The sequence below is a fragment of the Puma concolor genome, chromosome C1 (genome assembly GCF_028749965.1).
Source record: "Puma concolor isolate L17-30 chromosome C1, mPumCon1.1.hap2, whole genome shotgun sequence".
Classification (NCBI taxonomy): domain Eukaryota; kingdom Metazoa; phylum Chordata; class Mammalia; order Carnivora; family Felidae; genus Puma; species Puma concolor.
The window spans coordinates 195704478-195718636 of NC_141674.1; the positions used below are offsets into that span (position 1 = coordinate 195704478).

At 42.1% G+C, this 14159-nt stretch overlaps 1 protein-coding gene and 2 long non-coding RNA genes across 7 annotated transcripts in view; 2 read left to right on the forward strand and 1 right to left on the reverse strand.

Moving 5' to 3' along the window:
• Positions 1–307: 307 nt before the first annotated feature.
• On the forward strand, positions 308–3488 carry LOC147578653 (gamma-crystallin F-like). Its single transcript, XM_086715225.1, has 4 exons — positions 308–463; positions 908–1007; positions 1113–1378; positions 3216–3488. The coding sequence occupies exons 1-4, from the start codon at positions 308–310 to the stop codon at positions 3486–3488; spliced, it is 795 nt and encodes a 264-aa protein (XP_086571351.1).
• Positions 3489–5259: 1771 nt separating this feature from the next.
• Positions 5260–13061, reverse strand: LOC147578654 (uncharacterized). Its single transcript, XR_015255518.1, has 4 exons — positions 12742–13061; positions 7024–7318; positions 6625–6760; positions 5260–5398 (listed from the first exon to the last, which is right to left on the reverse strand). It is a non-coding gene; the product is annotated as an uncharacterized LOC147578654 (long non-coding RNA).
• The window catches only part of LOC112871753 (uncharacterized), a 35106-nt gene continuing 27773 nt past the window's right edge, over positions 6827–14159 (forward strand). For 2 of the 5 annotated variants that reach the window (XR_015255512.1, XR_015255513.1), the window contains exons 1-3: positions 8403–8446; positions 10745–10818; positions 11865–11903. This is a non-coding gene — a long non-coding RNA (uncharacterized LOC112871753). Of the gene's footprint in view, positions 6953–8402; positions 8447–10736; positions 10819–11864; positions 11904–14159 lie in introns of those variants that run through there. The other 3 variants (XR_015255514.1, XR_015255515.1, XR_015255516.1) reach the window with 3 other exon arrangements.

Below are 14159 nucleotides of genomic sequence, written 5' to 3' on the forward strand. Positions count from 1 at the left end.
TGCTGAGGTTGAGAAAGTCTGCTCTAAAGAGAGTAGGGCATCAGGAACTGCTAGGGGAGGGTGGGTTGGTCTTGCTGCAGAGGAAAGAAGACTCCAGCCCCTGGAGCCAGAGCCTTAACTACCTAGCAACCACGGCTTGCCCAGGGCTGGGAAAGGTAGAGAAGACAAAAGCCTTGCAAAATTGTGGTATTTAAAATTTTGTTATATTTGCATATTAACTAGCAGCTAGATCCAAACAAATAAGCTTAGCACTTAGCAAAATTATTAAATAGAAAGCTACAGAGTAAGAACAACAAACTTGCACGTCATGAATTCCAAAGGTGAGGGTTTCCTGGCCAGAGGTGCCCCAGCTGAGGGTCCAGAGATGGCCCTGGTCCCGCCCAGTGTCCGGGAAGCAGAGCAGAGGCCAGGTGCCTACACAGCACGTTTCCTCGGGGTCCAAGCCCCTGTCACCCCTCCTCAAGTGTGTCAGCATATCTGCTGTAGCCACTTGCCAGCCTGTAGGTTCAGAGAGGGGACCTCTTGGAGGGAAATCCCATCTAATTTCAAACCTATTGTGGAGAAGGCGGTTCTTGCACCTGCTCCAGACCCTCACACCAAGGAAATGCTCTCTAATCCAGATGCCTCATGCTGGGGCCTATGCTGACCTCGGTCTCAGTCACTGCCAGGCCTCGTAGTCAAAAAGGAGATCATTTTGAAACTGTAAAAGATAACCCAAATACCTCATTACAATTATTAACTGGCTAAGGGCCTTTGCTCAGTTCCAAATTCCTAAACAGGCTTCATTTAAAGGCCCCAGAGGCACCAAGTGACAGTTTTAACGCGGGTCATCAGTTCGAAAGCACTGGAGAGTCTAAGAGGAAACATACAATAAGTCCCCCACCCCACCCCCGCCGTCATTATGTAGAAAAGAGCGAGAGAAAATCCCCTCCTCACCCCGCGGGCCCCTTTTGTGTTGTTCTTGCCAACGCAGCAGCCCTCGTGCTATATAGACCCGCGCGCCGGCGGCCCATCACTGACCTCCATCCACCAGCCATGGGGAAGGTGAGCCCAGCGCAGCCGCAGGCCGGGAGGGGCCCCCGCGCCCCGGGGCTGGGGGCCAGGCCTCTGAGCCTTTCCTCCCCTTGCCTTGCAGATCACCTTCTACGAGGACCGGGGCTTCCAGGGCCGCCACTACGAGTGCAGCAGTGACCACCCGAACCTGCAGCCCTATTTCAGCCGCTGCAACTCGGTGCGCGTGGACAGCGGCTGCTGGATGCTCTACGAGCAGCCCAACTACTCGGGCTGCCAGTACTTCCTGCGGCGCGGGGACTACCCGGACTACCAGCAGTGGATGGGCCTCAGCGACGCGGTCCGCTCCTGCCGCCTCATCCCCCACGTGAGTCCGGCCCCGCGGGCCCCGCCGGGCCCCGGAGCCACATGGGTGCTCCAGAGGCGGCATTCGTCGTGCAGGGTGGCGGCCTCCTTTGGCTGCCTCTCGCCAGGGTCTCCTCTCCTTTGCCAACATCGCTAAGCTTTCCTTCCACTGCAGAAGTATGCGAGGGGACGCTTCTCTTTTAAAAGTTCATTCTGCTCTGCTACAAGCAAACTCACCTCTACTGGGACAAAGTAGGGCACCCGGTCCCTTCCGAGAGTCTATGCCCCAGGCGGTGAATAAGCAGCACGTTAGCACCTTTGCATCAGGTGGCCTGGGCTACTTCCTGGGGCTCTCTCTCTCTCTCCTTCTGTAGAATGGGGCTCGTGAAGGCGGCTAGCTCACAGGGCCGGCACGAGGGTGAGAGGTGGGCACCTGGCACCTGGCAAGCCTCCCCTCCCCCAGCCACCACTGTTAGCATGAGCCTCCCGCCCTGCTTCCCGATCAGGCAAAACAAGTGGCCGACAGTGTGATTCCAGCCGCTCCGGCAAAGCCCGCCGTTACCCAAATAAAGCCCCAGCGGCCTGGAATTCTGCAGTTAGGGATTCCCTAACCTGACTGCCACCCAGTCCTGTGGAAAAGGTACCGCTGCGGCCACGTCCGAAACCCCCTCGGAGGGTTTAACGCCTTGATAAGACCCAGCCCAGCACGAGGAGCCTGAAAACCTGGGTTTCCACGTGCCTGCCCCGACCTTCCACGTGACACGCTGAGCGCTCTAGTCACGAGCTTCTCCTAAAAGAAGAAACAGGTGTGGGGCTGTTGTGGCGACCAAATCACGTGATGTACACGTGGGTCCTTGACGACCATGGAAGATTCCTCACTAGCAGCCCTTAATGCTGCAGGATATTGGTTGGGAGAATTTCCTGTTTATTACCTAAAGCAGATTTGCAGGAGCATATCCTAGAGCTGAGAATTGAAGCTAATCTTTGTGATGGCTCTTGCTTTTCAGGATCTTAGAGAAGCAGGGCTTAAAGGAGAAGGGAAGGGTCTAAGGATTGCCTGGACTGGACTCTCTTCTTGAATTGCCACCAGTCTGTGACTTCCCCTGAAGGAAAAGCAACTTGACTTCCTTTCCCACTAGCTTCTTCTAATACTGTTGAGATTCAAAATTATAACTTTTTTTCCAGGGATCATTTAAAAAAAATTATTTAAATAAGGATATATAAATTATTACTTATATATAAATGATATATAATATATAAATTTATAATATATGAATAATAAATTTAATTAATAAATATATAAAATAAACAAATTTAAAATGTATATGATATATATAAAATATACATAAATTATTACTTAAGAATGATACTAACTAAGGGTGCCTAGGTGGCTCAGTCAGTTGAGCATCCGACTTCGGCTCAGGTCAGTGGGTTCGAGCCCCGTGTCGGGCTCTGTGCTGATAGCTCGGAGTCTGAAGTCTACTTTGGATTCTGTGTCTCCGTCTCTCTCTCTGCCCCTTCCCCACTCAGGCTCTGTCACTCTCTTTCAGAAATAAATAAACATTAAAAAAAAAAAAAGAATGATACTACCTAGGGCCAGTATGTATGGTTCGTATAGGTTGTGGTCTTAGCTCTAGGGAGCACCATGCGTCTCTTTACGCGAATGACACCTTCTTCAGGTCTGCAGTATACAGTCTATTCAGTTGCACACAGCTGCCCTGGTGTTGGCTATCTTTAAAATTTGTCATCTTTGATGTAGAAAAGAGAAGGGAACGTCCAGTCCCTTGGGGGTTGTGTCCCTGGTTGCTAAGGGCTAGATTTTCTGACTTTTCCTCATCTGCTAATTGCTGAACCCACAGACCAGCTCCCACAGGATCAGGATTTATGAGCGAGAGGACTACAGGGGCCAGATGGTAGAGATCACCGAGGACTGCTCCTCGCTTCACGACCGCTTCCACTTCAGTGAGATCCACTCCTTCCAAGTGCTGGAGGGCTACTGGGTCCTCTACGAGATGCCCAACTACCGGGGGCGGCAGTACCTGCTGAGACCGGGGGACTACAGGCGCTACCACGACTGGGGGGCCACGAGTGCCCGAGTGGGCTCTTTGAGGAGAGCCATGGATTTCTACTGAAATATTTTTACTCCACCTTATTCTCCATCTGGAACCTAATAAAATATTTCCTGCGTGTTTGATGCAATCACGTGGTCCTCTTTTCCTTTTAGGCTCAGGAGAAAGAAAGCTGGGAATAATGTAAACTTGCTTATACTTACCAGCGGCAAGGCTGGTATGGGATAGCAGTTAAAAGAGCAGCCTCTGGGACCCAAATGCCTGGTCCAAACCCTTACTAGCTATAGGTGATGGGGCACATTCCTTAGCATTTCTGGGCTTCGGTTTCCCAACTTGTAAAACTTGGGGTAATAACACTCTTCATCTCATAAGGTTGTGATGTGATTCCATGAGTTTTTATTTTAAAGTCACTGACACAGTTGAGCTTTGCATATAGTAGTTTCTAAGAAGCTGCTCTGTAAGCTTGCTGGTGAAACATCTGGCCACCTTCTTGCTAGTCTTTCTTAGTAGAATTCACTTTTGGAGATTGCATTAAGTGGGACAGCTAAGTGAAGTTGCATCTGAGGGAGACAGAGATAGATAAGTTTGTTAAGGTAACTACATCTGACATGTCTTAGGTCTAAAAATATGTGACTCGGCTGAATAGATTTATTATTTATGTATCCAGAGCATAAATATAAGAACAAAGTGTCACCTAAATAAACAGCCCAAAGGACTCTTCCAGATATTTTTCTACTTACGGGAGGTACAGAGCCCTCAGGTATTATGCTCTGCTAAAATGAGCACAGAGTGACAAAGTAAAGGCAGAAGGTACACATGATCAGGAAAATGAAATGTAATCATGCAAAGTTCGTAAACCTATTATTGGCCAGGCTGACATGGCCAATCTTCATTACATCTAATTCATGAGTCAGCATTTGATAATAATAATAATAACAGCACTAAGAAAGAAAAAAAAAGAAACTTATGGACACTATTCATTTAATTAAGTTCAACATTTCTTTGCTGGCAGATGAATTTCCTCAAATGAAATCTAAGTAGGTATTCTATTACAGTACTTCTCAATTTCAGACGTTTACATGTAATTGAGAAAAAAACCAAATTTCTTTCCAATTAGGGGTTTGCCTTAATTGTGAGAATGGCAACCTATTGTTGAAATAGGGTCTTGGTGAGCTGAGCGGCCACAATTATGAAGGAACCATTGAAAATGATTTTCTACTTGGAGAAAAAAAAAAAGAAGGGAATATGTTCAGCTAGGAAATACATTGCTTCTCAAACCTCCAACATTAGAGGAATAACGTAGTCATACTCTTTTTTTTTTTTTAACGTATATTTATTATTAAGAGACAGAGCATGAACAGGGGAGGGGCAGAGAGAGAGGGAGACACAGAATTGGAAGCAGGCTCCAGGCTCTGAGCTGTCAGCACAGAGCCCAATGAGGGGCTGGGACTCACAAACCACAAGATCATGACCTGAGCCGAAGTCGACGCTTAACCAACTGAGCCACCCAGGCGCCCCTGTAGTCATATTCTTTATGCATTTTACTTCCCTAACACACATGCACGCTCCTAGGTGTGTGAAGAAGCATTAAGAGCATTTAGATCTGCACTGCCCAAGGCAACAGCCGTCATCACATGACATTACCGGACCATTGAAATGAGATGAACCCAAGCAAAGTTGTCCTAAGTATAAAACACACACCAGATGTCAAAGGCTTGTACAAAAGGTAGAATGCCAAAGATCTCATTATTTTTCATATGAATTTAAATGAAATTATAGTATTTTTATATATTCACTTAAATGAAATCTATTATTAAGCTAATTTTACCTGTTTCTTTCAATCATTTTCATGAAAATTTGAGATTCCATTTGTGTTTCTCATTCTGTGCCTATTGAGCAGACACCCAGGCTGAAGGATGAGTTGTAATTTGTATTCAGATACAGCTCAGCCTGAATACTGAATTATATAAAACCTGAAAATGAAAAGGTGCCAGAGGTCATGTTTGAGTTTTATATAGTCATCAAACATCCCTTCCATTATGAGGAGGTACTTGGTGAAGTTATCATGGTCACCTGCCACGGACTGAGGCAGTGAGGGAATGGGTCCTTGCCTTGTCTCATCACATGGATTTTCCACTAACTACACTGAACTGAAGTTACAACAACAAATAGGAATGATCCTCCACTCTAGAGGGCAAGCTCCTTCTTTCCTCAGCTAGTTTTTCCCATCCCTTTCCCTGTTCAGTGGTGGCCATTCAATTACAACGTTTTTGTCCTGGAAGCTGACATGATTTTCTCCCCTACCAAATTTAAAACTTCTAGAGCTAGGGATAATATCTCAAGCACATTTATATCTTCTGAAGGATCTAGCAGAGTGTGCCTAATACAAAGCAGGTCCAGTGATGTTGAATGAACACATTCAAAAAAGGAGAAAGTATATGTGAGTCCGTGGTTTCTGAAGATTGGATAAAAGAGTTTAATACGTTCTTTTCTGGAAACAGTACCTTGACCTAAGTGAGGTAAAAGGGGTAAGTCTAAATGCCTTGGGTGGCCAAGAAGGTAATGGGAATGTGAGAAGCTGTTGGTAGATACTAATAGGGTGATGAGGTTTATGACTAACTGGAAAGTACGCGTCCTACTTAACAGCATTATGACTCAACAAGTTTAAAACACTTGGAAAATACGATCCATCTGAACCTAAGGGCTGCTCCTTTGCCACCTCTGCACAGACACAATCTACTCTAAAAAGAATGCTTTAGGCAAAAAAGAGACAGGTTTTCATACAGGACAGTTTTTGGGAACCAGACCTTTAAATCCCACCCAGTCTGGTGGCCATGGGACATCCCTTCACATAGCTCATTTCTCATGTGTTCAACTCATTATCCACAGAGACCAAATAGAACCATGTCCTCCAAGTTAAAAGGAAATTTTTCAGGGCACCTGGGTATCTCGGTTGGTTAAATGTCCAACTCTTGGTTTCGGCTCAGGTCATGATTTCACAGTTTGTGAGATCGAGACCTGAGTCGGGTTCTCCGCTGATAGCTGCTTGGGATTTCTTACTCTCTCCCTCTCTCTCTGTCCCTAGCCAGGTTGCTCTCTCTCTGTCTGTCTCTCAAAAAATAAATAAACATTAAAAAAAATTTAAAGCAAAACTTTCCACTAAGAGCTATAGGCAGACAGGCAGGAAATGGCCACTTACCAGCCTGAAGCTGGGCTACTCCCTCAATGCACTTTCTTACATGGCCTTGTTCAGCCTGCAGTTTACATTCTCACATGATGGTGGTAGAAAACACTTCAGTTATCTTTTCTCTGTGGGCCTTCTGTTTATCTCCACCCTGTTTCATGAAAGAAAACAGAATTGTCATTTCCCCGTTGAGCCCATTAGTAACAGGAAGTGAATTCATGCTGGAGTTTCCAAAGATCTGCCCCATTGTGCCACATTCTCTACCCTCCTGGCCTCTCAGCCTCTGCTGTTCTTCTCCCTGTACGGCATCAAAAAAGAGCCTGCAGCTTTCAGCACCACTGAGGTATAATTTTACATTCTCATTTTTTACTTTCCTCCCAGTATTGCTGAAAATAGTTTGCATCCTTGAGTCACCTTTTCACTTTTGTAAGATGCATATGAGGAGAAGAAAACTGTCTTGTGCCACATATTCACACTAAACTTTTGTCTTGCAGTGGGACATAAAATGGGGAGATGTGCTCAAGGTCAAGGTGGGGAGTTGATCATCTGAACAGAGCGGTCGTGAAAAGTCCTTGATGATTACATCCAGTGCTATAGACTTGGGAGATATCTTCATGGAGATGATGGGCGAACCCATAGAATTGTCTGACATATACAAGAACAGTGTAGGAGAGATGAAGGAGCCCAGATGAGAGAAATTCCTAGTAAGCTGGTGAAAAACAAATTGTTTAAGACAATGAGTTAAAAGAAACCAGTTGGAAATCAAAATTGCCAGTACTGCTTTGCTCAACCGTTTGAAAATTTGTTAAACCAAGGATTAGGTTTCACACTTTTATGCTTTAAAATAACTTTTGTCTGTTCTTCGAGATTTTTTTAGTTTTTTTTTTTAATTTTAATTTCAAATTCATTTTCATTCAATCATGGCTGCCCTGAATTATTTATAAGAGAGACACATTTTAGGTAATATGCAGACCAACAATAAAGTATTGTCTAAGTGATGACTATACATTTATAAATTAAAAACTATGGAGTCATTTAAAAATATTGTATAAAATGGATCTTACAGTCAAAGATAAATCTTTTTTTTTTTTTATTTTTTTTTTCAACATTTACTTATTTTTGGGACAGAGACAGACAGAGCATGAACAGGGGAGGGGCAGAGAGAGAGGGAGACACAGAATCGGAAACAGGCTCCAGGCTCTGAGCCATCAGCTCAGAGCCTGACGCGGGGCTCGAACTCATGGACCGCGAGATCGTGACCTGGCTGAAGTCGGACGCTTAACCGACTGCACCACCCAGGCGCCCCAAAGATAAATCTTTAAAATACAATTCGATATATTACAATTACGTGTGTTTTCACACAAATGTGTATAGAAATTGATCTGAAATTATATATGCATATATGTGTGTATAGAAGGAAATCTGACCAAAATATACCATATGATATTAAAGTGGTTGTCTCCATATAGATGAGATTACGTATGTCTTATTTTGTCAGTTTACTTGTATATATTTTCTGATTCTTCTCTTAAATTATTCATTGTTTGTACAAAAAATGAAGCAAATCAAATAAACTGAAGGAGAGAAACAATCAAACTCTAAAAGAAAAAAAAAAGATTTTTAATACATCTCTTAACTTTTCAAACACTGTTGACATTGTTATAGATTTTATAAAAAGCATGAAAAATCACTGTCTAAAATATATTTATCTTTGACTTTATCCTGGCCAGATCAGTACCTTAGCCATTTCTGAACAGGATCACTCGCTAGTACTTAGGGGAAGAACCAGATTTTATAGAAGTTGTAATGATGAGAAAAACAGCAATCTGCTAAAAAGGTAAAAGTGGAACGTAAGAAAGAGGAGTGGAACCTCCTGGAAGCCACTGTCACTGATGCTGGAATGTCCCTCTATCTATTTCCATTTCCCTCTATTTATTCACTCTAGTTTTCCAACTACTGGGAAAATAATCAGATAAGATGGAGTCCAGTTTGACAGTCCCTGAAATTGGAATCTAGTCTGGGAGGAAGCATAATTAAACAAGAGGGACCTAGATGCTTCTAACTTATCAGTGGTCCTGACACATCTATAAGATTTTGAATAAGTTCTTGTTCCAAATATGGGATGACAGCGAAATCCTGTATTTCAGTTATAGAGGAGTTCAAAGAGAGATTTTTTTTTCCCCTTCAAAATGCAGGCTCTGATATTTTGCAGAAATAGTTGAAAATGTTTGTCAAATAGCTGGATGAGAATAGCTATATGTGGAATATAATGTGAAAAATAAAACCCAGAGAACCTAACTATTCATTAACATGCCCAGCCAAAAGCCTGGACATTGCATACTGTTCTATTTGAATAAATGTTGATAGATCAAAGGCAAAGAAAACGCCATATCAAAAAGGGGCATTTTTTTTTTTTTTCAAATTATATGCTGGTCTTCAAAACTCGATTCAAGTACGTTTTTGACAAGATGAGGGCAACGGAAAGTTTCTGTTTGTTCTGCAATGCAATTATTTTCACCCAGCCACATTTGTAGCAATAAAGAAAGATGCTATCAGGCTGACTGACTGAAGGAATTCTCCGCAGTGGAGGAAACTAGAGTTTTGATAAAAGACTCTGAGTAACAAAGTGATAAACTGTACACAGCCCCGAAAAGGTAAAGAGTTACTTTAGTAAGAGTTACGTGTACTGATTAGTCTCATGAAGAACCTTTACTCTAGCCAGGAGAGAAGCTCAGGGTCATACTTACTAATTAAATGGAAAGAGAAAAACTGAAAACTTTGATTCATAACAAATACACATTGATAGTAGTTCAGCCTTACAAGTAGTGTGCATTTCACCCAAGAGGACCACGCACAATACATAGCTATTGGTTATGTTCACTCACAAGCTTATGCCAGATGTGAGCCAAATCAAACCTGCTATCAGATCACAGAGGGAAATAAGAGAATGCAGAAAAAAGTATGTCTGTCTGCAGGATTCAGAGTTTGTTTTCTATTTTGTTGTCCACATATCTCCTTTGTGAAAATGTAGGCAGTGGAGCACTTTGGAAACTAATTTCCAAGAGAGTCTCAGGCTACATGCCCACCACCTTCGGAACACACATTATCGGAGGACAAGACATCACATATTCCTCAATTTATATAAAAATGTGTGCTTTGCCCATGTTCTTGTCTTTAATCGTGCCCTTGTGCCTTGTATTTTTTTAAATGGCACTCCTAATTACTAATAGCTTAGCTCCAGTAAGAACACGTCCACGTTAGTCTAACGGGTTTTAGTGCAAGTTGTTTCATGGCATAGTGAATTGGGGATGGTCTTGGAGTCAAAGCATTGGCATTGGCTTCTTGCTCTTCCAGGCACAGACGTGTGCCTTTGGGCATACTATCAAACCTTTAAAAGTCTTGATTATTTTGTCTGTCAAGTAGAGAGAGTGAACTATTGCATTGTATTTGCCTTGCATAGGGCCAAGTGAGACTGGATGTTCAATGATTGTGCTTGTCTTTTCCTTTCCTCACCAAAACTGATGGCTCTATTTGCCTGGTAATTCATGGTGGAACACTTTGCTTTGTTGAAGATAGTAGGAAAAGCATGAATTTCAGTCAAATGGAGGTATAAAGAAAAATGAAAATACTACCTATCTGACACGTAATAAATGCCAGTTTGATTTTCTTTCTTTTCTTATATTAAAGGGACTGTATTTGAGATTAAAGTTGACAATATTAGATTTACAAATTATACCAATCTAATCTTTCCGCTATTGGATTGGTTTTATCCAGTGAGTTGCCATCACTAAACAACAAAACAATAGAGCAATAAGTTAGAACAGAAAATCTTGGTTCCCTGACTTCCAATGTCTCTGTTACATATTGACGAGATTACACTTAATGCCTTCCAATGCTTCCTCTGTCTCTGTCCCTCCCCTGCTTGTGCTCTCTCTCCCTCTCTCCCTCTCAAAATAAATAAATAAACCTTAAAAAAATTTAAAAAACATTATACTCAATGACTTCCTACACTAACTCCATTAGTAAATTAGGTCAGTCTATAAAATATTCACAGGACAATCAGGGTTTATCATCCTTTTGTAAGGTTTTCCTATTCTGAAACTGTTTTTCCTTTGAAACTCATCAATGGAGAAAGGGAGTGTCCCAGGAACAGGACGGTGAACTTCTGAACTGAAATCTGCTCTGAATTGAGAAATAATAAATAAAGAAGTAAGTAAGTAAATAGATAAATAAATAATTTTGTCTTCTTTGCTTCAGGATGTATTATGTTAGATCTCTCGTTTGCAGGGAATGGGTTCCCTCTCACACCCAGTGGATGCCCAAAAGTGGATAGCACCAAACCCTATATATATTATGTGTTTTTCCTATACTTATACACCTATGTTAAAGTTTAATTTATAAATTAGGCACAGAAGAGATTAAAATAATAACTAAAATAATATAGAGCAATCATAACTATGTACTGTAATAAAACTTACATGAATGTGGTCTTTCTCTCTCTCAAAATATCTTATTGTGCTGCGCTCACCCTTCTTCTTGGGTCGATGTGAGACAATACAATGCCAATGTGGTGAGATGAAGTGAGGGGAATGATGTAGGCATGGCACGGATCATCAGGCTACTATTGACCTTCTGACATATTGTCAGATCATCTGCTTCTAAACTGTAGTTGACCTTGGGTAACTGAGGCCCTGGATAAAGGGAGACTACTGTATTTCCAGTCGGTGCATGGTGATATGAAACAAGTGCTCGTGTGAACTGGAAGCTTCATTTTTAAGAACCAGAAAATAAACTGGATAAGAGAATGCTTGTCCAGAATGGGCATCAGTGCTGACTGAATGCGGAGAAATGAGATTTACTCAGAGGTTTTTGGTATTCAAAAAAAAAAAAAAAAAAAAAATCACTCAGTGTTCTCAGGATTCTCAAATTCTGTCCCAGTGTCCCTTGTCAGGAATCATCAGAATTAAGAAAAAGAAGTGACAAGATGAGGGTCTGCCCCTTCTTTCATCTGATTCATTTATTTATCCTCATTTTATCATAGTGTTCCAAAAGGTGAAAGATGGTCACTCGTGAGAACAAGGTTTTGATATTATAGGCTCAGTAATGATACTGCTGATAATGATTATGGTACAAAAATAATAATTCAAATGATTATATTGTTACTAACTTTAAGGACCATAATGCACATGCAGTTAATGGATTCAACTCTTATTTCCATTTCATCTCTCCTTTCCCTCCTGGATGATGCATCACAGTACTGTTTCCACCAGACCCAAGCTCAAAATTGAAATCGGGTAAGTGGTGGTTCCTTTGAATATTTTCTGAAATTGAAATCTAATTACTTCTAGAGTGCTACTTCTGAGTTACCATGTTTTACCCGGGCAAGGTTTTATTCACATTATCAGTCAAATGTTAAAAGGAGAAAACAACATTACCACGGGGATAATTTTTCCTTGTATTTCCTGTCAGTCACTCTCTCTTCTTCTCTGAGTTTCCTGACCGTGTGGTGTGGATGTGGACCAACCACTGTTGACTGCATATCTACCATCTATTCTTCCTTCTCTTGGAAAATCCAAATTGTGCTCAAGTGTTCAGCCTTCTCCATGTTCTCTGTGATTCTCAGGGGAGGCAACCCCAGCCCCAGCTCAGAAGTGGTTACGAATTCTAAACCAATTGTGTTAATCCTGCCTGCCCATCCAATTAAGGAATTCAGCTTTAAGCCAGACAGATCAAGACATTCTCCTGATGACTGATATCAGATGAGAGTTGACATATGACCTAACCTGGCTTCCCCATACTAAAGAAAAGCCAGTTGTTACATGTTGGAGTCAAAGCTTTCTCTTTGTCCTGCTGGGTTACTTTACCTATCTGGAAACGTCATGGGTAGGTTTGCAGTACTTAAAAAAGTCCAGAAACAACCTCATTTTAGTAAAGCCAATTCATGGGGGAAGGCAGAGCCAAGGAAATTGCAGAGAAGCCAGAATCCCATTGTGACCATGCTTGGAGACTGTCCTCTCTTTAAACTTCCTATTATGTGAAATACTAAATATCTTTATAGTTTAAGCTAATTTGAGATGGACTTTCCATTACAAGTAGCCCAAAGCATCGTAACGGAGGCAGGGAAGAACTCACTGTACCTGGAGCTCCTGAGAAGGCCCTCCTGGACTTAATCCGATTACATTTTTCCAAACTCCACACTTGGTGGCTGAGATTTGGGCACATGACCAGGTCTGTCCCATCAGGGTGGAAGAGCTTCAGATCTGCAAATGGAAAATTTGGAGGAACTGAACTTTCTTTTGATTCCCCAGTGGATAAGAATGAGACCGGATATGGCTCTGGTATCTACACTAAACCAGTGAGCTTCCTCTTCCCTTATGCCATTTTAGATTGAATTTTCTGTGCCTTACAACTGAAAGCATCCTACATGAGAGTTAAGCCTCTAAAAAAACACCAGTGTGGGTATATTTGTATTGGAGTTTTCATTTTTTTGTGCATGATCTACATTCGACGACTGCAATTATTTTTCAAAAGGATTTGCAGGTTTGAAAGGGCCAGAAACCCACTCATTTAACGTTTATTTTTGAGACAGAGAGACATAGAGCATGAATGGGGGAGGGTCAGAGAGAGAGGGAGACACAGAATCTGAAACAGGCTTCAGGCTCTGAGCTGTCAGCACAGAGCCCGATGCAGGGCTCGAACTGAGAAATCGTGACCTGAGCTGAAGTCGGACACTTAGCCGACTGAGCCACCCAGGCGCCCCCAGAAACCTACTCATTAAAAAATAAGAAAAATAAATCTTCAACTGGGAAATTAAGCCAATGTGAAGACAACATATCTTTTCCTTTAAAAAGTTGATAGTCGGTGGAGAACCTGTATTAGAGTTCCTCCCTTTATGCAATTCACGCACAGAGAATGGCAGATTGGTCAGCTGCTGTTTTCCAAGAGGCCATGAGACAAGCTGCAGAACAAAAGAGATCATCTTCATTAAAACTGCCGTGGTGTGTTTTCACTTGTCTCAGGCCAGGCACAAACGCTCCATGTTCCACGTTAGGAAAATAACGAAAGTTGATGCCTACACCACTTTTACCTGCATAATAACACAACTCGTACTTTAAACACATAGTTAAACACTAACGTTAGTGCCAGAGTTTTCAATGTGGTCCTGCTGAGAAGTTATTCACATTGCTATGGCTCAGGAAAATTTGGGGGCTTATTCTTGTTTTGAAACCCTGCTATAGCATTCGACATATTCTTTCGACAATTGTCCGTGACAGCAAATCTCCTATTAAGTGTGGAAGCAGCTTGTGCATCAGCACCAGTGATGTAGCAGGACGAATTAGGTGAGGGATTCAACCAGCAAGGCAGCTTTTGATCAAAACAATGAAGTGAGGTTATGAAAAACCTAGGCACGCAAGCAAGTGCAGAATATTTTTGCCTCTGATTTCAGCGGGACCATGAAAAATACCTGCTACCATCTTCAGAAAAACAGAAAAATGTTCAACGAGTCAACCAAAATTTTCCTAGAATACTAGTCTACTATGAGAATGTAT